General features: G+C 34.0%; 1 protein-coding gene across 2 annotated transcripts in view; it reads left to right on the top strand.

Moving 5' to 3' along the window:
* The first annotated feature begins 4,363 nt into the window (after positions 1–4,363).
* The window catches only part of LOC136039273 (diuretic hormone receptor-like), a 214,200-nt gene continuing 192,719 nt past the window's right edge, over positions 4,364–25,844 (top strand). Inside the window, exons 1-3 of one of the 2 annotated variants that reach the window (XM_065722851.1) lie at positions 4,377–4,447; positions 14,649–14,826; positions 24,409–24,499. In XM_065722851.1, coding sequence (XP_065578923.1) covers positions 24,478–24,499 — 22 coding nt within the window. In that variant the 5' untranslated portion in view covers positions 4,377–4,447; positions 14,649–14,826; positions 24,409–24,477. Of the gene's footprint in view, positions 4,448–14,648; positions 14,827–24,408; positions 24,500–25,844 lie in introns of both variants that reach the window. The other variant, XM_065722850.1, reaches the window with a different exon arrangement.

Below are 25,844 nucleotides of genomic sequence, written 5' to 3'. Positions count from 1 at the left end.
TAAATCTTATAATGTGAAGGCGTTTCTACAATTTCTAATTTTGATAAATGAAAGTTGCCCCTTTCCCCTAAGTTACCTTTTTATGGTTATTTTTAAGCAAAATCAAGCTTGCGAACTTGTGGATTTAGATGAGGAGCTACATTTTACCCTTCTCTGAAACTTCAATATTTTCTTTTACCTCTTTACAATTTCCTGTTCTTCTTATAATTTGCATCAAAATTGCATAAAAGAATTTTTCTTTTTCTCATTTGCATTCTTCCTCTCTTTCGAGCGGGTTCTAGGGAGAAACCATTATGTTTTCATATTCCGAATTATTTACAGTTGCACAGGGCCGTATCCAAAGTATTCGGTCTGGGGGGATACCAAAACCATATTTTTTTGGAGGAGGGATCTCAAATGTTTTCTTACCTGCATTTTTAGGACTAATTTACGAAATGAAGAAATATTTTTCTTTAGGACAAACAGTCTTTTTTATTTTGATTTGTGTGACCAGAGAAATATTTAGTGATGTTCAACAGGGGACTCCTCCCTACCCTGAATATGGCCCCGAAATAGCTTAATCAATATTTTTTGGAGGAAAATCTCTGTTTAAGCCAAGGTTAAATATTCTAAGAAACGTTCTATTTCCAAAGATACTCCATTTCTTTGTAGAACTTACTCTGGCAGTATGCCAAATGAAGCTGTTTCTAACTTCATTTGAATAAATACTTTCCTTGAATTGAGTATCTTTATCTATAAGAAAGAGACAAAGAATCAGGATCTCATTTACATGTTTAAACAAGAGATAGTAAAGTAATAAGATTTACATATTAATAGTACCTAAGAAAGTAGAACTCCACTTCTAATTTCTATGAAGTTCCAATTTTGTCATAGGTAATCACGCAAGTTAAGTTGAAAACTACAGAAGTAATAGAATGAGCACCCTCAGGAAAGGGTACCATCCTGATTTTTTTGTTCGAAGGGTTGAGGGCTTATGCAGAGTTACAGTCTTCCTGGGAATGATAGTTTTGATACTCTGATAAAATAAAATACATGATTTTTTTTTCTATTGTGCTTTTGTAAATAATCATTCGTGGTTTTCAGAATTACCTTGCGTTTTTTGTACAAAAACATACTTTTAGAGTGATCCCCCTCCCTCCTGAGCAACGAGAGCAATGTGGCTGGGAATGAGCTACGTTATAAAGCTCATGTATTTAAACTGTCTTATGATTGGCTGGCAAAAAATATTAACCAATCATAAACCTGTTTACTTACGTAAAGCTTAGTAATGCAAGCAGGAAAGAACAATGTAAGGCAGTGGCAATAACTTTATAATTTGGTAACTTTGTTCCAACCGCCTTTCAACATAAGTCTATTGAAACACATCTGTTCTTTATGCATGTCCAAAACCTATATACATTTATTCTAATTTCAGGTTTAATTGACAATCGAAGTAGAATTGAGCCCTTATTAAGTTGTATCTTGACAGGGTATCTATTAAGAAATATTTCAAGTACTTGGTTTTGTAATCTTCTTAACAGTTGGATGTTACAAGCTGTTGCTTTAAATCAAGTCAGTTTCAATTTTGGAGTTATGCTTAGAGGATTTCTTATGCTGGAGTCAAATGTAGTTTAGTTTTCTTCGGTCATTATTCCAAAAAAAAGTTTCAATTTTGGAGTTATGCTTAAATGATTTTTTATGCTGGAGTCAAATGAGGTTTAGTTTTCTTCGATCATTACTCCAAAAAAGGAAAAATGATACAAAGCAAAACTTTGAAAATGTTAGAAAAGGACAATAAGACGAAACATTTTCATTCAAATGCGCCTTTTTTCAGCTTTCTAACAACATTTGGTACAAACTAATCAACCCTAAAATGAAAATTTCACCTTTATCACGAGGAAAAAACAAGGCTTAGCCTACTGAAAAAAAAACCTAAGATTTGTGCATGAAAAGCCTAAGTTTAGGCCAGGCTAATGTTTTGAGATGGGGAGGGCGATTAGGTAACATCGTAGAATTATGGATCTTTTGCAGCAAACACTATTATAACAAAATAACAGCACCGCTTGAATTTGCAATAAGCGATCTTACCAGATATTATTTTCGTTTTTCTTACAAAATTCCCCCCCCCATCCTCCTAAAAAAATGCCAGATATAGCTGAGCTACACTATTTTTTTTTATTTCTGTCTTCCATAGAAGAACCATAAGTCTATGTTGTTAACGACAAAAATACAACACAATTTATTTGATAATCTGAATAAGAAGTGTGAAAAATTTAAATAAATTAGGTTTACAGGCTAGGCCCACAGCGTTCCTCTCATGTGTATTTCCAAGTTTTGGGGTTACGGGCACACACATGTCCATATTTACAGTCAATTAAGAAGCCGAGGAGGGATTCAGATAAAATTTGGTACGACCGGGGGGAGAGGGGTCGAAACACAAAAAAAACTCAATTTTTCAGTCATGAACATAAGGTTCTTTTGACTTAAGTCATAACTCCACTTATTTACATATTGCATGATATGGTCAGACACCGGCTGTTTAATTATGTTCAAATTAAATCAAACTAAAGTATCTTGATTAATTAATATATAATTAAGATATGATTAATATAATAACCATTTGAATGAGGCTGTTATTTTTTTAGGGGGGGGGGGGTCAGGTGAGATATTTGTTTCGCATCCATGTGTTCCAATCATGTATCACCCTTATTAATTGATTCAAGGCGTTTATCCTCCCCCCGCGGAAAATCACATCCCAGAAAATAAAGTCTCGTGGCTGGTATGTTTCCAATTACTTTCAACTTGTAAAAAAAAAGGATTTGAACTATCAATTTCTAATTGAATGAGCATCCTCCGAAATTTTATGATAATGGGGTGGAGGTAGAAATTAGGAAACTACAGTCCCCCTCCTACAAGAAATACATTCTGCTCATTTGGGGTTTAATGTCACTCTTCACTTTCATAGTAACAGCGTACACCAGAAACATTTTCAAAAATCAATAGGGATCAAATCAATTTCACGTTTTTGACGCGTTTTTTAAAGTGTTTGTACTCCCCCCTCCCAAAAAACCCTGGTCCCCAACGAATTCTTCGGTTTGATCCTGAGAATTAGGCGTTTTTGGCAGTTAGGGAGGGAGGGAGATGCCGCAAAGGAATCATTTCAATGCCAAAACCCTAAATCTCATTGAGCCTTCTTAGAAATACGGAATCAGTTCTAAGAGAGAGACGAGGGTAGAAAGGAGGTAGGAATTTATAAATAATCACCCTGGGTGGGGTGTATCGAGAATTTTAGTTTGGAGGGTTTTTTTCCAGCGGCGGAGTACAAAAAAAAACTTTAAAAACGCATCAGAAATTTCAAATTGATATTTAATCCCTCTTAATTTCTGGGAATATATCTGGTCTACGCTGTTATTATGGAAGTAAAGGATAATACTAAAAAAAAAAAAGGAAAATTTACTCTGCACAGGAGGCGAATTCTCCTTCCTTACCTCCACCTAAGGGTTGTGGATACTTTAGAGGGTGCTTATTACATAAGAAACTGAGAGTTCTAGTCCTTCTTTTATAAGTCAAAGTAATTCGAGACCAACCAGTCGCGGGGGAGGGAGGTAATTTAAACACAGGGATATTTTTCACCGGGAGTAGATTCCTGCTACCGTTATTATAAAAAAAAAACGATTTTCGAATGTTAGTCTCTTCAAATTTGATTTTGACTAGATTGATGAAATATAAGTTTTGTCAAACAGTTCGCGGTAGCAAACTGTAGTAAGGAGCGACCCGGCTCAATAGTAAACGAAACTCTAGGACAAGGAATTTTGATACTAAGAGATACATCAGAAGAACCGGATTTTTATGCTAATTTTAAATATATAAGTTTCATTTGGTCTTACCAATCAACAGTTACGAGCCTGAGAAAATTTGTCTTATTTTAGAAAATAGGGGAAAACACCAGCTAAAAGTCATAGATGTCAGTCATAGTTTTTTTACTGTTTTAAAAAGTGGAGTTGAAAGAAACAATCAAACTTTAACATAAAGAGTGGGGCGTTGAGGAGAGAACAGCCCCTTACATACACGGAATAATTTCTGTTCGTTTTAATGTCGCTCCTTACTTTCAGCTGAAAAAAACTTGTTTCTTATTAGTTTCATCTAACAGGTAGGCTACAACTCTGTTTTAGTATTCGTATGAACACAAAACCTCCTCTTCGAGCTCCTTATTTTTTATTTTATTCCGGAACTAATAGAATAGCTCATTTTTGCGGAAGGAATTTACACTTGTTAATAACAGAAAATGTTAACCTGCGGAGAGCAAGTGTAAAGATGCAACTGGTACCTTAAGAAATGCGCAGATGCACCGGGTCTTTCAGTTCTTATTCCCACAGCTTGGACCATTCAGTCCCTATCTTAAAGAGGTGACTAATGGTACTACTGATATTGTAAGGGATATAAGGATATTTACTGTGTAAAAGTATTGGTACGTTTAATTTTATTTTATTTAAACAGTAAATCGAAGCATAGAAAATAGAGTCAAATTAGTAGATTCAAAATTAAAAGTGTGTCACTAACAAATTAATTGAAATCATGAAACTTTTACTATATTATCGTTTATAAATTTTTTTTATCATAGATAGGGGCATAGGTTCCCTAAAATATGTGTCAGATGTTTGGAGATTTTGGGAAATTTCGCATTTAGAGTAAGCAGGGTCAGGCACATTTAAAAGCTGCTATTTGTGAAAAAATAGGTGGGGTTCTTAGAAAGGACACTAATATCAAAGAAATTGTTCAGGGGGGGGGGGTAAATATGAAACAAAATCTTTTTTCTACTATGGTTTTATTTAAGGTAAATAAAAATGCACTTTGTACAAGTACCATGCTCAAAGCCTATATTCTAAGGACCTTTTCCAAATTTTACAAAACAAATCACTTTCTAAATTCTGAATAAGAATTGCTCAATAATAATTAACTAGAAAATAATGGCCAAAGAATTTGTCAATCAATATTAATGATAAGTTAAGGTTACAGCTAACTTGAAATTTTTCATGTCACACAAACACATTACACTCCTAATTCACTGTTTACGTATACCCTTTTAGTGGAATTAGTTTTGCCTGTATTCCTGGGTTCTTTTTTAATATTTGGGTAGTTCAGCCCCTTGTCAAAAGAAGTTACTAATACTGGTAGTGAAATAACTCATAATAAAGTATATATTAATGATAAGAAATAACTTTCACACCCACCAATTTCCAGAATCTCCTTTTTATTTCTTTCTATTTTAGGATTATTTGTCATTTTTTAAATACGGATCCCCCTAAATAAACCTATGTATGCAACCAAGTAATTTCAGAATGAGTTTTCAGTGGAAGATGAGGGAATTTTACTTGGGAGTACTGAAATTTTCCAAAAGGAATCTTTCGGATGAATTCTGTCAAAATTTCACTGTAGCTCCTTCATATATTAAAAAAAAACAAATTCTTTCGACTTAAAGTAAGGAACAACATAAGAAATTAAAACAAACCGAAAAACTCCGTACATGACGGAGGCTAACCGCTGCTCAAAACCACGCTCTTCAAAGTCGTGTTTATAAGTACTTTAAAAAATCCTTATTCTAATTAAACGGCCCATGTGCTTTAAGAGTCATTCTAAAAAGAATTGGGACAAAAAGTCAAACTTTAGCGTAATGAGTGAGGTATTGAGAAGCGGTTAGCTCCCTCATATGAACAATAAATTTTGTTGGTTTTAATATTGCTCCTTGGTTTCAGTTGAAAAAGTTAATTTTTTAGCTTATTTGTAGACGATCCCACCCGATATCCGTTTTAATTTTTATGGTTACTAGTTCCAATCAGAGGAGCAGAGGGTAGAGGGAGGACACTTGCTTTTTTTATTCATGTCAATAACTGTCAATTCTCGTTTTAAGAAAAAGGGCTGCAACCTCTATTCAAAGGTATTCAAACATGCGCAATTTGAAAGTTTTGCATGCCCCATCTCATTTGGGGTTTTCATTTTCTTTTAAAGTTATTCAGTTTTTGTTTTTAAGGTAGGAACTTTTCATTGGTACCTTCAAAGCCTGAATATTTAAAATTCTTGGCATCAACAAAAAAGTAATTCTTTTTGGAAATTCGTTGTTTTGAAACTTGTATTTTTTCTTAAGTTTCATCTGGGACGAAGGTCGTTTTTATTTATTGTTCAATGCCACGAACAGTTTGTTTCAGTGAAATTATCTCTACTATTTGAAATAAAAACAATATTGATAAAAATTTTATATTTGGATCATAGCATATGTGGTATACTTACTTGGAATTTCGAAGTCGACGTCGAAAGTAAATATAGTAGCAGTGGGAAATTTTGTCTGGAAAGGTCTTATTTTTGAAAGTCGAGTGTTACATGATCTAGTTTTTAGGCTGTTTGATGTTGTATATGCATGTATGCGGCCTAAAAAATGGCTTTAAATACAGTCATTCATTTATTCATGTACGGAATAAGTTCTGTTCGTTTTAAGTTTTAATATTGCTCCTGGGTTTCAGTAGAAAAAGCTTATTTTCTATTTAATTTGTGTGCGTTTTACAAAAAATATCAGAAAATTCACCTCCCCCATTCTTAGAAAATTGCTGCAAACAACGCCTGGGAAACTTTTAGTTGACAATTCCGCCTGGAAAATTTATCTTAATCTATTTTCATTTGAAAGAAAACTGTTTTTATATTATTTGCAGTAGTTTTTAAATCATGCCAGAGACATCTCCTTCCATAGAAAGTTTTTTCCGGAAGCCCCCCCCCCCTCACAGTGGAAGGTTCCTCCTGTGGAAGATTTACCCTTGGATAATTTCTTTCTCGGAAAATGCACCTCCCCTTCCCTTACAGAAGAAAATCCCACAGATAATTCCCTGAAAATTTCTCCCTGATATTTCCTCGGAACATGTGCACATGAATAAATAAGTCGCCAAAGAAAATTTTGACAAATAAAAGAATTTCATATATGAATTCAATTAAATTCCTCTTGAGTAAAATTTTTCCTGGAAAGCTCAGTCCCAGAGACATCCCTCCCTACAGAAAATTCTTCCCGCGGAAATCTCTCCCCCCCCCTTTCCCCGTAGAAAATTTTCCCTGTCAAAAATGTCTGTATACTTCCCAATATCAGGTACGATTTGCAGACAATGGGTGAACTTCATAACTTACAGCCCTTTTCCCTGGGGCCCCGGGCGGTCATGTCATCCCCAGAGGCATAGTCATTGAACCTTTTAACTATGCTTAGCAAAATAGATTTTTCGAAATGTTTTACCAGGTGACTTTGGAAAAAAGGGTAGGAGGTAGGCTAGTTGCCCTTTAATCTTTCTGGTCACTCAAAAAGGGAACTAGAATTTTTAATTTTCTCTCCAGATCTTAAGAAATCTAAAAAAATAGAGATCACTTGAAGTATATTTTCACACTGTTTGGTTTCTTGGCCGTCAGGGTCTTGCAATAAGAGGTTTTGACGAATCAGAAAAATCCCCAAACTGGGGTAATATCATTGAACTGATGGAGCAAATATCTAAAGTTGAAGGCAAGCTGAAGGCCAAGTTACAGTTCCGATATTCTCACTATTGCAACCATCAGTACCAAAATGGTTCAGTTACACTGATTGGAATGTCATTCGGGGAACTATATCAGAAGTAAAATCATCAAATTACTGCTCTATTGTCGTCCACAAAACAGAAGATGTATCTAGAAAGGAACAATTAAACAGAATCGGTAGATAAAGAAACTAGCGAGCTAGGGTATATCAAACAGAAGAGTAGTGGGGCGACCATTCGACGGTTATCATTTACAAAAATTAGTCGCCGAAAGCTTATCCACCTCGTTTTGTGAAGCTATAAAAATGCTTAGCATAGATTTACCTGTTGCCCGATGTTGTGAAGGTGCATCCATTATGTGTGGGGGAATTTAACTGAATTCTAACAAAGGTCAGGGAGATGGTGCCTCATGCAGTTTATGTATACTGTACCATCCTTAGATTAAATTATGTTTTGGCTGACTGCCTGAAAAACACCAATTAGTTTTCAGAATTGTTCTTTGTGCTGCAAAGTCTTTATGTATTGAAATCATGCAGCAACACTCGATGTGAACTATTTGTGGAATCCCAGTAAATTAGCGGGCAAAAAGTCTTGGAGCTATAGAAGACCGCCCAAGCTCGCTAGTTTTACGTCATCCAGGTCAGGAGGTCAGGGAGAAGGTGCCTCATGCAGTTTATGTACACTGTCACATCCTTAGATTAAATTATGTTTTGGCTGACTGCCAGAAAAGCACCAATTAGCTTTCAGAATTGTTCTTTGTGCTGCAAAGTCTTTATGTATTGAAATCATGCAGCAACATTCGATGTGAACTATTTGCGGAATCCCAGTAAATTAGCGGGCACAAAGTCTTGGAGCTACAGAGGACCACCCAAGCTCGCTAGTTTTACGTAATCCAGGTCAGGGAGAAGGTGCCTCATGCAGTTCCTGTACACTGTCGCATTCTTAGATTAAATTATGTTTTGGCTGACTGCCTGAAAAGCACCAATTAGCTTTCAGAATTGTTCTTTGTGCTGCAAAGTCTTTACGTATTGAAATCATGCAGCAACACTCGATGTGAACGATTTGCGGAATCCCAGTAAATTAGCGGGCAAAAAATCTTGGAGCTTGAGAGGACTGCCCAGGCTCGCTAGTTTTACGCAATCCACTCTATTTCTGGAACATATGATAAACTCCAGAAGCTGAAAAATGATAACGAATTGAGAACCTTAAGAAAAAATATATCCAAATTCTTGAGTTAACACGGTATCCAGGAATCAAAGTCTCCAAAATCTAAAAGCAGTGCTTGGAGTAACAGAAGTCTAGCCATTTCTATTGGTTTCAAAGACTGTTTTTTTTTAAAATACATCTGGTAAACACGACATCAGTCAGCTAGTTCAATCAGACCTCGGTAAATTTCTGTACTTTTAGGTAATAGACCGTTTCACGAGCAAGATGGACCGATGCTTAATGAAAAATTTGCGTATTCTCGACGCTTTATTTGCATTCAGCCCTTCAAGTTCATATGTTGTCGAATTAACAAAAGACGAATGGGTATTGTATCATTATCCAGTGATTCTCGGTGATAATGACAATGCCCTAGAATCCTTGCTTTCTCTTGCTAAATTGCTAATCTTTCAGAATGTGATTCTTCAAAACTAGATATTTTCAATGCTATTGGAATTTTATCCGACCTCCCGATTGCATGTTCTGAAAAAGTCTCATCGGAAACATTTTGATTGTTTCTTAGTGACAAGCCTTGAGCAAGCTCTCGCATCATTTTTTCCTTTTTTAGCATAACGCTAGTTTTATTTTTTTGGCCATTTTTGCTTTATTTTTTAATAAAAAATCTAAGATGGATCAAAATTTGCCAGTTGGCTAATATCACTATTTTTTTCCGACATCCCAATTGCCTGTTCCGCAGGGTTAAAACTGACGAAGCTACTTGCTATTTTGCCTGTAAACAATGCCAGCAACGAACGATTCTTCCCGGCATTAAATAAAAAAAAAGTTTTTTTAACTGAAAGTAAGGAGTGACATTAAAACTTGAAACGAACAGAAATTACTCCGTACATGAAAGGGGCTGTTCCAACCTCACCGCCCTGCTCTTTACATTAAAGTTTGACTCTTTCTCTCAACTCTACTTTTTAAAACAGTAAAAATATTTAGCGTAAAGAGCAGGGCGCTGAGGAGGGAGTAGCCCCTTTCATTTACGGAGTAATGCGACATTCTAGGACCATTGGGTAGATGCAATCACCCCTGGGGAAAAAAAAGCAAACAAACAAATAAACACGCATCCGTGATCTGTCTTCTGGCAAAAAATACAAAATTCCACATTTTTGTACATAGGAGCTTGAAACTTCTACAGTAGGGTTCTCTAATACGCTGAATCTGACGGTGTGATTTTCGTTAATATCCTATGACTTTTAGCGGGTGTTTCCACCTATTTTCCAAAATAAGGCAAATTTTCTCAGCCTCATAACTTTTGATGGGTAAGACTGAAACTTATATATTTAAAATCAGCATGAAAATGCAATTCCTTTGATGTAACTATTGGTATCAAAATTCTGCTTTTTAGAGTTTCGGTTACTATTGAGTCGGGTCACTCCTTACTACAGTTCGTTACCACGAACTGTTTGATAACAGCATGTGAAGGATTATATGCGATTGACAATAGGAAAATATAAACTCAGTGGTGTCTTGATGTCCTCAATGACAATATGAAATTATAAACCCAGGCAATAGGTACGTTTTCCAAAAATGTACCTATTGTACCTATTTTTCCTTGATGACAATAGGAAAATATAACCTCAGTGGTGTCTTGATGGTGTCCTCCGTCGCAAAAATAGGAGGTTAAGAAACTGGATTTCGATAGATCAGTCAACGAAAAACGTAACTACATTTTACAAAAAACAAAACAAAAAACAACCACACAAAAGACAAAATTCTTGTGTCTGGATGTATCGTCTAACCATTTTTTAACTTAAAACTATAGAAAGAACAAAAACAAATTATTATCTCTTAAAAAAAAAAGATTTATCAATATTCAAAAAAAAACACACAAAAAGAAAAATCATCATAAAATTAGGCAAAACTTATTTGCTCTTTTTTCAAAGTTCCATTTACGAAATTATGATTTATCTCCTTACAGTATCATCACCATTTTTAATTGACGTTTAGTATGTAAATATAAAAGTCCGACTTTTCGGCTGGAAATCAACCAGCTGTATCGAAGCATTACTAAAAGCTAAGCGAAAATCTGGAATGTTAAGAAAACTTGCAACAGTATTTCATAATATTTGCTAAAAGGAGAAGGGATATTACATTTCAGATATCTGTTTCAAGCGGATATTATGATTTAATGAAAAGAGCTGATGGCGTAACGAAATATCCTCGGTAGTTTCTAGTTGGAAACAGCTTTAATTGTGCATGGATTTAATGTCAGCTTAAAAATGGAAAATGTACCTTAAGAAGCAAATATCATTCAAATGGTAAACTTGTCTTCTTTTCTTAAGAATTAAAACATAAAAGTCAGAGGAACATTTTTGGCATGTAAATCTTTTTCTGTCCTCTATGTGGTGTTTTTTAGGTGGTTGGGCACATCAATCAATATTTCTATCAATAAGTATTTTTATTAATCAATATTACTTACAATTCACGGTGTTTCCGTTCTCAGCTAGTTTCCTATTAAAAAATGAAACCGTCGTAAATAGAGGTAAATATAATCGTAAGGCTTTATGCGAATTATTTATAGTTTTGTTTGTGGTCATTTTGCTCTAAAAATTCTGGCAACCATGAATTCATAGTTACAATTTCTTAAAAGGAGTTTGTCAACAGTCCATTTTAGTTCTGGGATTGTGATAAAGAGAATGATTGGATAGAAAAATTTTGCAGCCAAGAATTATCCCTTGATTTTTTTGCGTAGGGGGTTCTTACTCAATCAAGGTGGATGTTCCAAGAGAGAAGTGTTGAAAAGTGGGTTCCAAGGAGACAAAGGTCGTCGACTCTTTTTTATAGCTTCGTTCAAGAGATGAAGCTGGGGTGTATTCAAGGTGTCATTTATATTTGCAGCGAATGGTTATTCACTTGATCAAGGTGGGTACTCCAAGGAAGATCCGTGGAAAAGTTTATTTCAAGAAGACGGAGCTCGCTGACCTTCTTTATAGCTTCGTTCGAGAAGATGAAGCTGGGTTCGCAAGGTATAAAGTGGTACCTCGGTTGATTTAGCCCTGTCATATTTTCTACTTTTTTTGTGCGGGAGAGGGTGAGTTGTATGAAAAAAAACGGTTCCTATTTATAGAGGCAGGCAAATAAATATAGTACATACATCGCACTCCCTATCTTTCCACATTAGCAGATCATTGATCAATCCCGAAAAGGCAAATTGTTCGCTCTTTATGACCACATGATACAAAAAAGTGACTTTCGGGCTTCAAACCCATCTTAACCCCCCCTATGTAATTTGACTTATTTCTGATGGGTTTCTGCATAAAGCGGTGTTATATTACATGAAATGGCTAAAAGTTACATTTTTTTTTGTACAGGAATCTTTTCGATTACTTAAAAAAAAAGAACTTAACTCTGTTTGACTGATTCTGTTTTAATTTTATGGCCATTAGTTCCATTCAGAGGAGCAGAGGGTGGAGGGAGAACACTTTTTCTTTTTATACATGTCAAGAAACATGCCTAGTCCTTATTTTAAAAAAGAGGGCTGCAACCTCTCTTCAAAGTTATTCAGACCTAGTGAATTTGGAAGTTTTGCTTGTCACATGTCATTCGGGGTTTTCTTCTCCTTTAAAATTATTTATATATATATATATATATATATATATATATATATATATATATATATATATATATATATATATATTTTTAAGGTAGAAAATTTTCATTGGTAGCTTCAAAGCCTGAAAATTTAAAATTCTTGGCATATTCACAAAAATTAAATTCTTTTTAGAAATTCATTGTATTCAAAGTTGCATTTTTTAAAGTTTCACCAGGGACAAGGGCCGTTTTTACATCAAATCCACGAACAGTTTGTTTCAGCGACACAATCTCTACTATTTAAAATAAAAGCCATTACTGACAAAATTTTACATTTTATTCCTAAGCAAAATCTATGATTTACGCTAATTCAGGCATCCAAATGAAGTAACCCAAGACTTTGATATTTTAAGTCCTAATAATTCCACTAGAAAGCAAACTACTGCTGTTACTGTTTCTAAATGGGAATGCATAATCTGGGACATTTTACGATCCACTTCCCTGACATGTATTACTTGTTTATGGAATTGTAATCAGAGAAAGAGGTGTGAGTTTCTGTACAAAATAGGGCTTATTTTACATGGCTAAGGCTCCCCAACATCATATTAATCTCTTAGGATTTTGTATTTCTTATTCAAATCATAAAAAAAAGATATCATAGGGCTCTGTGGGAAAAAAATCTGTATCCACCCAGTAGGCAGCAGGAAGAGGGGGGGGGGGAGATTATATTGGAATTGAATATGGAATGTCAATGAAATATTGTTTCTCTAATAAAAAAAAATGGCGTGAGAACTTGCTGTAATTGTAACTAGTCAGTGTTCTGAAAAACATATTTAGTAATTTCTCAAAGACGCCAATGGATTGCAATACTTCGTACTACCCAAGGACTATCCAGGGGTTAAGGGAGTTTGAACCCCCCATGAAATGTTTGTCCAACCCGTAAAACTTTATAAACAAATGCAAATAACGTACAGACTAATGAAATGTACATAAGCATATTTTGAACGCTTTTTAAAAGTTTTTTACACCCCCTACCGGAAAAATCTCTCTCCCAACCCAAAAAATACCCACCCCCGAAAAAAATTCTTGATACGGCTTTGATAATAACCAACCTCAAAATTAGAAATAGCAGTCCCACATTAGTCACTAAATCGAAATTTCTAAGTCACGTTTAGAAACATGGCTTAGAAATTTCGTGGCATTCATGTTCCTACTGCTAAAAATGTCTCGTTTTACCTCAACTTTGGAATTTCTTAATCTTTTCAATTTGTTTCTTCTTAACTTTTAATCATATCCTGCTCTTAATTTTATGAGAAATTAAATGTTCAAACATCTCTTGCTGTGGCTTTCTGAGTTTTATTATTTTCTATAATATGTTTATTATAAATATCCTTTATTTTACTTTTATTCTGTTTAAATACGGTGAGATAAAAATTGGTTGCGGGTATAAACTGCAACTACAAATAGTTTTATATTAGAGTACGTTTTAAATGGCCAATTTCAAATTCCCAATTTTCATTGACCTAAAATAATAGCTAAAGCTGCTTTATACGTTTGATTAGGAAGAGATATCCCGTAGGCTACTTTGCTTCTGTATCCTACAAGTTTTTAGGCTTTCTTTTAATTTCTCGAAAGAAATTGTGTTTTCCATAGGCTACCCTGCAAACTAACGCTTGTAGATGCACAAACCTTGACAAGAAAATAAATTGTTAATTTTTTTTAACTTCATTTTTGGGGGGATTTAGAGAAACTCAAGTTTTTCGGGTAAATTTAAAGTAACCATGGAAAAATCGGGGATTGTAGAAGCCCTGATCCTGTATAAAATTCAAGCCCCATGGAATGGCGTAAAAGCGAGTTTTGCTGGGTTATATTGTATGTAGGTTAAGTTTTTGGCAGATGGAATTTTTACGCAAAAAAATTGGATTTAAGTTTTCACTGACAATTGTAATTAGATTTGGGTTCAACTTTGGTTGAAGTTTAGTGGGCTGTGCTTTACCTAAATGTTCAAAGATGTTATTCATTATTAAGTCCTTTACATTTTTCTAGAAAATATCTATTATTTTTTAAGCATCAGTGGCTTAAAATGACAGTTATGGCGATGACATATGCAATATACGTCAAATAGAATCACAGTTGCGAGTTCCATAAAGATAATATCGGACACTAAATATTGGACAAGGGCTAGGAGTTGGTGGCCAAAAAATTTACCGGAGATCACTTATTTTCTATGAAACCAATTTGATTAATGGCCTTATTTTCTGAAATTGTGCTTTCTTTTTAATTGTCCTGTCTAAAAATAGATAATGAAGGAAAAGTCGTATCGGAGAAAATTTGATTGTTTCTTAATGACAAGCCTTGAGCCAGTTTTAACATCCTTTTTTTCCTTTTTAGCATAACGCCACCTCCATATTTTTGGCCTTCTAGCTTTATTTTTTAAGAAATATAAGATGGACCAGAATTTGGCAGTTGGCTAGTATCAACAATTTTTAAGCTATGGTGGAGGATTCTTGTGAAAACTTTCAAGAAACGAATTATTTAGAAAAGTAGTACACTGAAAATGCTGTTTAAGGTTAATTCATCTTTCCTCTAGATTTTAAGATGTTCATAAATATTTTCAGTGAGTGATTTTAATTTGACTTTTGCCACTAAAATTAAGCCATTTCAAAATTATTTACTTAAACCTTATTAAGCTAAAAAAAGAATATGTTGTTGTGGAAAGACGATGTATTTTATATTTTTGTTCATGAACATTTATTCAGTGGGTATAACTACCTCGTAATTATCAAAATAACTAGAACAATTCTTTTTTTATTTAAATCTATTCAACTTTATTACGAATAATTTCTGAGACCACATTGGCTAATCATGAAAAAATGAAAACATCGCAGAGAAGAGAGAAATGAAGACAATAACAGCCAGTAAAAAACAGAAGAAAAAGGATTCAAATATTTCAGTCGTTTCTCTTTTCTTTGCGATTTGTTTGTTTTGTTCAATTCTATTTATTATCTCTTCTCTTGTTTTGCTTGTCACTGTTTTCCCGAAACACTCTCGCAAGCTTACCTTTTGGTTCCTGGTGATTAATTAATTTTCGTTTTGCTTCATAATACATTATTACAATACTAACAATCCAATTTAACCAAAAATATAACCAAGATAAAATAATGAAAACGGTAACAAAATGCATAGAATGTACAAATATGCTAACAATTCTTTCACAAGCAAGCCTGGTAATTACATGGCAAAGGTAACGATAAAAGTTAAGTATAAAACTTTGTAGCCAAATTTTGCCAACATTCGGCAAAAAAGATGGCAAAACGAAAAATGAGAATTGTGTCAAAGAATACCAATGACCAATTATTCCTGGCCAATTCCTGACCAAAAAAAGAATGACCAATTATTCCTGACAACTAAAATTTGAACAAGAAAGCATCAAAACAAAATAAAAACTACGGTTGGCTTAATCCGACAAAAAGTCATAATAACTAGCATTACCACCGTTTTCTCAATAAGTTTTTTCTGCACTGTCTTATAATGACTACTATTTTTAATTTGAGAACGTGATCGAAATAGCATAACAAGCAATGCCAGATACCTCACAGATATATATGACCAAATCAAAAGTCATAATAACCATTACGACCACGGTTTTCAAAAAGTGTCTTTTCCCTTTTGCATTGCCTTCTGATGACCTCTAATTTCTACAAATCATGAAAAATACGATCAAAACGTCATTGAAGTGCCGTAAAGAAAACACATCCTGTTATTTTTGATACACTTAATCTAAATGAGATTGGTAAACACCGTCCTGACCTAAGATAAAAGCGTTTGTTCCGTGCCTACTATTTTCTAATTACTAAAAATTCCCAAAAAATAAGAAAATGTAAGAACTTGGGTCAAAACAATGCAAAAATAGGAAAAAAATATCTAAAATATCTTAGACTAAATTGGTTATCATAATGACCATTGTTATAACCATTGTCAATCAAATCATGAAATCAGAATGTGGTCAAAACAGCACAAGAAAACAGCGTCAGAAATCCCTCGGATACCCATTGCCAAATTAGGGATCCTACCGCTGTTTTCTAAAGAAAAAACCCCTTTTCACTAATACAGACTACGACTTCCAAAATTTCAGATCATGTTCAAAATTACACAAAAAGTCACGTGTGGTACCTCTCAGACAAACTTGACTAGATTAAGAGCCCTAATGACCGTTTTGACCACTGTTTTTTTAAATTGTATTGTCCTTTTGACACCGTTCTCTAATGACCCTTTTAAGGGTCATTAAAAAAAAAAAAAATTAAAAAAAATCAGAACTTTCAGATGTCCTTGATGCAGTTAAGAGTCGTAATTACCATTCTGGCTACTTTTTGGAAAAAAACTGTTTTGTCCTATTTGCAACGTTTTTTTTTTTCAATAACAACTAATTTCCATAAATCAGAAAATATAATATCCGAAAGTGATCTAAATAACCTAAAAATGTGCTAGGCAGCTTTTGGATATGCTTAAGCAGACTAAGGGTCATACTAATTATTATGACCGACGTTTTCAACGTTTTTTTAAAAACCGCTAATTTCTATAAATCAGAACAATATAAAATCCGAACGTTATCAAAATAAACTAAAAAACTGTGCCAGGTAGCTTTTGGATATGCTTAACCTAAAAGAGTCATATTCATTACTATGTCCAATATTTTCAACGTTTCTTAATAACTACTAATTTCTATAAATCAGAAAAATATAAAATCCGAACGTTATTAAAATAACCTAAAAAAAATTGTACCAGGTAGCTTTTGGACATGCTTAACCACAAAGAGTCATGTTCATTATTATGACCAACGTTTTCAGAAACTGTTTCGTCTCTATTTGCACCGTTTTCTAATAGCAATTCAATTCTAAAATTTAAGAATTATGAAATCAAAACGAAATAAACGTTCCTAACACTCTCAGAAATCTTTCGGACATCCTTGACCAAACTGAATGTCATGAACCGCTGTTGCTGATAGCTGAAATGATTTTTTTACATTCATTAATTTTTTGCCAATGATTAATGTAGTGGCAATGTCAAATGCCTCACTGCAAGAGGAAAAAAATTCATTGCGTTTGCCAGCTTCAGTGAATACTACCTTAGCCAAGGAAACATGACCCAATGCACATCTCTAGAAGGCCCTTATGGTGTAATGACATTGACTGACTATATTCTGTTTGATAAATATTTATCAGGTTTGTTAGTTTTTCTTCCCAATAAAAAGAGCAATAATGCTAATTGTCTACTTTCCATTTCTGCTACCACTAATTCAAGGTCATTGCACTGTTCAGCCCCCTGGTGCCAGCACTTCTCCATGACAAACTATTTCAAGGTTCTCTGTTTGTCATCCTTATAAAGAGGAGCATTGGTGTTAGTTGTTCCGCTTCTATTCCTGCTATTACTACTTCAAGGTGGTTTTGTTTTTAGGCAGCCTGAGGCCAACACTCCTCTATCACAATCTTACTCGAGTATCTATGTTTTTCCTCCTTATAATGCAGAGCACTGATCCTAATTGTCTCCTTTAGTTGGTGTCAGTACTGCTTAAAGATCATTACAGTGCAAACCACCCGAGGCCAACACTTCTGCATCACAACATATTTTAAGTTTCTCTGTTTGTCGTATTTATAAAGAGAAGTATTGTTACTAGTTCTCCCCGTTCTATTGCTGCTAATACTATAAGAAAAAGCCTTTAAGGTTTTGAGCCACCTAAGGCTGGCACTACTCCATATTAACCTAATTTGAGTGTCTCAGTTCGTCATTCTTATAAAGAGAAGCACTGGTGCTAGTTGTTTTATTTAGTTGCTACCAGTACTACTTGGGATGATTGCAGTTTTAAGCCATCTGAAGTTGACAACCGTCCATCTCAACCTGGCTCAAGTTTTTGTTTGTCACCCTTATAAAGAGGAGCACTGGTTTTAGTTGTCTCCTTTAGTTGGTACCAGTACTGCTTAAGGTCATTGCAGTGTTAAACCACCTGATGACGAAACTTCTCCATCAAATCTATTTCAAGTTTCGTCGTTTATCATCCTTATAAAGACGAACACAGGTGATATTTGTCCCGATTCCATTGCTGCTAGTACTGCTTCAAGGTAGTTACAAGTTTAGCCAATGGAGGCCAATATATTTCTATCACTGACTCTTTCGAGTTTTCTCTGTTTTTCATCCTTATGAAGAGAGGCACTAATACTAGTTGTCCCGCTTCTGTTGCCACTAGTACTGCTTCAAGGTTGTTGCAGCATTAAGTCACCTGATGCCAACACTTCTCTTTCACAACCTATATGATGTTTTCTCTGTTTTTCATCCTTGTAAAGAGAAGCACTGGGGTTAGTTGTCCCATTGCCATTGATGCTAGTATACTATAAGGTCATTGTGGGTTAAAGCCACCTGAGGCCAACATTTCTCAATCGCAACATATTTCAAGTTTCTCTGTTTGTATTACTTATAAAGAGGATCATTGTTGCTAGTTATACCACTTCTATTACTCCTAGTACTACAACATAGTTTTTGCGGTGTTGAATCACCTGATGCCTGCATTTCTCCATCACAACCTAATTCAAGTTTCTCTTTTCGTCATCCTTATAAAGAGGAGTACTGGTGCCAGTTGTCTTCTTTAGTTTCTTCCAGTGCCTCTCACTTGGCGGTGTTGAGTCAACTGAGGCCAGAATTTCTCCATCACAACCTAATTCGAGTTTCTCTGTTCGTCATCCTTTTAAAGAGGAGCACTGGTGCTAGTTGTCTTCTTTAGTTGCTGTCTTTACTGCATAAAGGTCATTGCAGTGTTAAGTCACCTAAGGTCAACACTTTACCATCAAAACGTGTTTCAAGTTTATCTGTCATCCTTATGAAGAAGAGCATTGGTGCTATTTGCCCTGCTTCATTTGCTTCTAATACTACTTCAAAGGTCATTGTAATGATAAGCCACCTGAGGCCAACACTTCTGTGTCACAACCTACTTCAAGATATATATTAATTTAAAAAAAAACCGGAAAAGCAGTTTTCCAAAGAAAAGTAAGGGCCATATTAAACTTAAGATCAGCAGATATAAATACCTGTTAAAATTCAAACTAGAAACGACAAGAAATTATTATTAAAGAATAAATGAAACCCAAAACGAAAAGAATTTGAATAAACAATCTTACCGAAAAAAACATATAACAAGTACTAATATAAATGAATAAATTGGAAGAAGTTACCATTAAAGAACAAATGAAACCCAAAACGAACAGAAATTAAATAACCAATCATAGCAAACAAAAATACATTAGGCACTAATATAAATGTATAAATAAATCTAAAAACGAATGAAACTTCAATTGAATATGCAAATCATGCTTGAAACGAACACAAATCACTACAAACAAGAGTTTGGGTTTTGCCTCCTTCTCTCAATGTAAAAGTATAAAACCTACTGCATCATTGGCGCTTTACTGAAAACGAATTATATATCAAATATTTTCTTTTGTACTTATTACAACATTGAAAATAAACATAAGAATTAGAGTAGAATCAAATTTTGAAGTGATGAGCTTCTAGCGATTAATATCATTATACATCAAATATTCAGTTGGATTTTATAAGTTCTTTCCAAGACTGTTCAAGACAAATATAGTTTCAGTAAAAACAACAATTGGGATAATTTCCCCTTCTTTAGCTGTAAAGGTTTAAGGACTTTTTCATCATTGGCATTTCACTGAGAACGAATTATATGACAAATATTTTCTTTTCCAGATATTGCAGCAATTAAAATAAAATAGAATTGCAGCGAAACAAAGTCTTGAACTGATCATGTTTCGAAAATTGATATCACTATATATCAAATATTCTGTTTAATTTTTTCCAAGACTTTTCAAGGCAAATTTAGTTTCAGTACAAACAAGATTTGGGATACTTTCCCATTCTTTAACTGTAAAAGCCTAAGGCCCACTCCATCATTGGCACTTCGCTGAAAACATATTATATGACAAATATTCTCTTTCCCAGTTATTACAGCAATTAAAATGAAAATAATATTACAGCCAAACAGAATCTTGAACTGACTATGTTTCAACAATTGATATCACTCGTTTTAAGCTTGATTGGCATATTCAGTTTAAGTTTAACTAGTTCTAAGATTTGTTTATTCATTTATGCTAGCACATATTTATGTTTGTTTGCTATGATTGTTCATTCAATTTCTATTTGTTTTGAGTTTCATTTATTCTTTAATCGTAATTTCATGGCGCGTCTACTTTGAATTTTGAAGGTATTTGTATCTGCTGATCTTCATCTTAATATGGGGTTTGTTTTTCTTTGAAAAGCTTCTTTTTCGGAATTTTTTTTTTAAATTACTTTTTTTCATTTTTAATTGCGAAAAAGTTCGAAACTTTTAGAAAATGCCTTACTTCAAAATTAATTTTTCTTCAACATCAAATTTTAATCAAGTATCGAAACTAGTATCGAAGTACCAAAGTATTAGAATATAGAAAGCATCTAAGTAAAAAAGGTATCAAAGTAAACAAAGTATTATGTAACAATAAGCAAGTTCTAAAACTCAGAGGGCTTCAAAACCGGAAGCAAATTTGTTTGGCCTTTGAACTATTTTGAACAAAATTGATACACCAAAATTTTGACTGGAGCCCTTTGGGAAAGTGGGGCATGGGCTAAATGCCTATTGACTAACTTTAACTCTTAAAAAAAGAACTAAAAATTTCAATTTCCGACCAAGTGAGACCCCTCCAAAGTTAATGCGACCACTCCCTCCACAAAAAAATGAATTCTAATAATGAGCAAGAAGTTACAAGCCTTTCCCTCTCCTACAAGCCTTCTGTTCTCCTGGGCCCAGGAGGGTTTTGTTGACCCCTGAGTTTGTGTTATCTGATGTTTTAAATTATTTTTAACAAAATAGCTACCACAAAATTTTATTAGATCTTTTTTGGAAAAATGGTTGTGTGTGGGGGGAGGGCTAGTTAGCCGTTGATCTCTTTAGACTCTAAAAAATGAACTAAAGTTTCAAATTTCAATCAAACGAGCCCTCTCTGATCTGCATACGGGCATCCCTCCTATAAAAAAACCCTTAACAAAATAGCTATCTCAAAATCTTTACTGGATGGTCCTGGGGTGAAAAGGGTATGGAAAGGGGGGGAGTTGCCTCTTTATCTTTTTTTATTCCTAAAAGGTGAAATAGAACTTTCAATTCCCAAATAAATGAGCCCTTTTTTAAAGATATACGAGCATCTCTTCTATAAGAACAACATATGCCCCCAGGGAACAACTTAAAACGCCTTTCCAAGGGTCCCGGAGGCTTGTGTCGAAATCGATGTTTTGTTATGTAATATTTGAACAATCTCAAAGTTGTTGTCGAATGCAATTGGTCAAAAAGAGTACAGGGGGCTAGTTGTCCTTTAATCACTTTTGACACTTAAAAAGGGCACTAGGACTTCCGATTTCTAATGGAATGAGCCACCTCTGAAGTTGGTACGAGCATCCCTTCTATAAAAACCGTATATGCCCCATGGAATGATCTTTAAAGTTGCCCTCCGATTGCTTTAGACTCTTGAAAAGGGCACTTGAATCTCCGATTTTCATTCAAATGAGCTCCTTCTGAAGTTTATGAGACAACCCTTTCCATATGAAGTGCCTCTGGGGAACAGAATAAATAAATAAACAAATAATAAAACATCTTCGTGATCTGACCAAGATAATATTCCTATTAAAGTAAATTAGTCCATACTTCCTTCCAGTGTTTTTCCCTTAGAGAAACTTACAAACTTGTCCTTTCAGCAAGGTATTTTCCCAAATAGTCTCAAGTGCAATAGATTTAGGTAGGGGGACACGAAACAATTCAGCCATTTATTGGCTGATTTTTCTTGTGTCTTTGTTTATCGAAATCATTGAGAAGGCGATGCTTTGTTGTCTTAATAATAAAGATTTTTTAACGGTTTTCACTTTTGCCTTCGAACAAATTATTCAAATGAGTATGCTTGTGGATTTTTATTGAACCATCTTCACTCTGCCTAAGACCCCCTTTGGATTTTCGCTACTTTACTTATGATCCTTATGACCCTTGTTCTTATGAGACTTTACTCATTAACCCACAATGTTTTTCTTTCTAAATTTTCAAATTTTTAGTGTAAGAGGTATGGCGTAAGTCTGACATGTCTGGCAGAACAATTTTCGTTTATCCGATTTTTCCTCAAGGATTGATTCCAGTGCCAGCATTGCTCTTTATTTGTTTGAATGATCTAATTTTCGCGGCTAGAAATGAAAGTCCTCTATTTTAGTGTCGTTTATGTCATCGAATATTCTCCCGTACCTATAATCATTGCTTGCCTTCCTTGAACTCTCTTGTTGCTTTTGCAGATGATACGACCCTTTTCATTTCTATGAGAAGAAAAGATGAGGCTCGTAAAAAGTTGATAGACTTGTTCAAGAGAGTTACTAACTCTCTTGTACTAAATTTTCTTAAAACAATTTTTTTTTTATTGTATATCTCACGCATGTCCTCAACTTTCTGAAATTTATCTATCCAAAGGTTCTATTAGTAGACCGAATGATGGTGTTGTCGGTTTCCAAGGTGTCCACGTAGATGATATTCTACCTTTTAAGTGCTATATTGATTTGATTAAGATAAGGGTATGCAGAAACCTTGGTATTTTAAGAAAACTTAAAAATATTTTCCCAGTTCGATTCTAAGAATCCTGTTTCACAATTTATTTCATTCTTATAGTCGTTCTACCTTACGCCTTATACTACTATTATATCTACTTTATATACTATCTACATCTATTTTACTACTATATTCCTTAAACTATAATACTCCTGTCTGCTTCTCCTTTTCTTGAACCGCTTTCCAGCACTTTCAATGAAGCTATGAATCTTATCGAAAATGTAAATTGTTTAGCCACTAAATCGTTACTTGATGTTGAAAAACTTCATATTATGTCATATTATGTCATATTATGTCCCATCCTGCACCCCTTTGACTTTGCTTTGGCTCCACAGTGAAACTCCCAGATCCCTGAGATTTACTTCGTCCTTTGTATTCATGTATTTTTTATTTTTACGCAACATATCCCTGGTTTGAAGAATACAGTTGCGTTGGACCCCATTCTCCTCCTCCAAATCTTTTGCCTATCCCAACAAATGTTTTGGTATTGGGCACTCGAAGCCCCAAATAATTTTTTTTCTGATTCAATTTTACAACGCTCTGTATTTTTGCAAACATTCAAATTTTGTGATCGAATTAGCAACTTTTTCATTCTCAGGACATTCAAATTCCACACACTCTAACACTAAGATTTGATTTTAATTATCTCGTTACATTTTATTTTATATGGAATACCCTCCTTATTCAGAAAGAGAATACTACTCGTTTTGCACTTTCAAAAGACTTATAGGATTTTTTTTATTTCCATGTGAATTTTTTTGCTTCGCATTTCATTCTTTATTTTTCTCCTTTTGAGTTGAGTGGAGTTTATTTAATCTATTTAATTTTACTTAATTAACTTAATATCCTTAAGTTTTTCGTTTATTGGTTTTGTGCTGAATTGAAACTTATATTTTCCCCTATTTCGTTATATGTTTCCCCGTTATTTTACAATCCTGGGAGCCTTTGGAGAATTAACACAATGTATTCCTGGAATGATTAATTAATTATGGATAAATCTTATATAATTATATATATATATATATATATATATATATATATAATATATATATATATATATATATATATATATATATATATATATATATATATATATATATATATATATATATATATATATATATATATATATGTGTGTGTGTATGTATTTATGACTACTTTTAAAAATTTTCTCTTATCGGTTTCATCGGCGGGTTAGTTACCCTCCAGTCTTTTTGGTCACTTAAAAAGGGTACTAGAATATGAAGAGAGTGATTTTATTTTTCAACAAAGACTCTAAGATATATGATTATAGTGATTTGTGCTAATTTTATAGAACAGTTGGAAACTTTATTATGTAGGTTATAAACTTTATTTGACTCTGGAAGTTTTTTTTTCTATCCGTTTTGATGTCTTTGTTATAAGCTTTTTTTAGAGAATTCAACCTCAAATTCTGCCGAAACTTCGAAAATGATTGATGCATAATGTTTTTTTTTTCAGGCATGGTGGTTGGTGTGACGAATTCTGGCAAAAAATTTCAAATATGAATGCCAAAATATCTCTTATGAAATGGAATCTTTAAATGAGACAGGTTTGTTAAAGTTCTTATCGGTCATTAAGTTTATTTTTCTTAACCTGTTAACAAATGTAAAGCCTTTTAATGGGTCTCTAAGCGTGGATGTATTTCTAGAGAAGGCACGTGGAGCAAGAATTTTAACAAGACTATACCCATGAAAAAATTATGGTGATTCAAATTGGGTACAGTTCACTAAGTTTGAAGATAATCGTCAAACTTTACTGGTTTAAGAATGTTTCCCTACTTAATGAAACAGGAAGAAACATTCCCATGATGGAACATCATGAGATCTTAATTCGAATTAAATCTTTTTTTTAATTAAGATTATAATTATCTTAATTCGAATTTCGTCATCTATGTCCAAAAGCCAAATCTTGTAGCTTCAAATTCGTTTATGCGGAAATACAAAATATGTGTTTTTCAAACAGAGTGGGCACAGGATTTTTTTTGGGGGGGAGGGGCAAATATCAGACCATTGTTTCAATATGGTCTATTTTATTGGAATCGAAAGTTCTAGTGCCTATTTAAGTAGCTAAGGAAATTCTGCCAGGAAATACAACGATTGACCCCCCAAAGATGACCAAAATGTTACTGGATGAAAAAAGTCTGGAAAAGCAAATTGTTTTTATTATCAAAAAGCTGCTTAGTCAGCTTCCCAGCTTCAAAGGTCAAAATGAAGCACGAACGCACATTTATTCATCAAAGTACATGCAGTCTGTACAAAATAGGCTGTTTACGCAGAAAATCATTCATAAGTTTCATTTAACTGAGTTGGTTCTTTTGATTCTTTATAAAGTTATCTACAGTGGTTTAAAGTTACGGATCAACTATTAGGGAAGTGAATCAATGAATATTTTTAAGTTTGGGGAGGGTAGGGCGTCTTAACTGGAGCTTCAACAAGTTTATTCACAGGCCAACATTGATACTTTAACTCTCATTGATACTTCAGATAAATATAGTAGCAGGAAGACGGATGGTAGCGAGTCTCCCTTAATATCACTCCTTACTGAGGAATATTTTAGGGCTAGTCCTGTAATATAGGTGATGAGGGGAGGGGTTACAGCACGCCTTTTGTTGAAGAAATATAGCAATTGTTACGTAAAACGATACAAGCAAACGCTTGACTTTGCAAAAGAGGGGTGGGATGGAGATTATCTATAAAAAAAAAGGATATTTTCGAAGGAGCTCCTAAATTTTAAAATTGATTATGAAAATTATGACCAAAATTTCATCTGGATATTTTAGACCCCCAACCACCCCTGAGGAATTTTTAATGGAGGATACACTTTGTGGATGATTTAGTCAATGAAGATCGTCATTCTCAAAGCGTTTTCGAAATCAAACAGTTCGTGGTAACGAA

The sequence above is a fragment of the Artemia franciscana genome, chromosome 19 (genome assembly GCF_032884065.1).
Source record: "Artemia franciscana chromosome 19, ASM3288406v1, whole genome shotgun sequence".
Classification (NCBI taxonomy): domain Eukaryota; kingdom Metazoa; phylum Arthropoda; class Branchiopoda; order Anostraca; family Artemiidae; genus Artemia; species Artemia franciscana.
The sequence above is the reverse complement of the archived record's forward strand: the minus strand, read 5'-3'. Positions and strand labels throughout refer to the sequence as shown.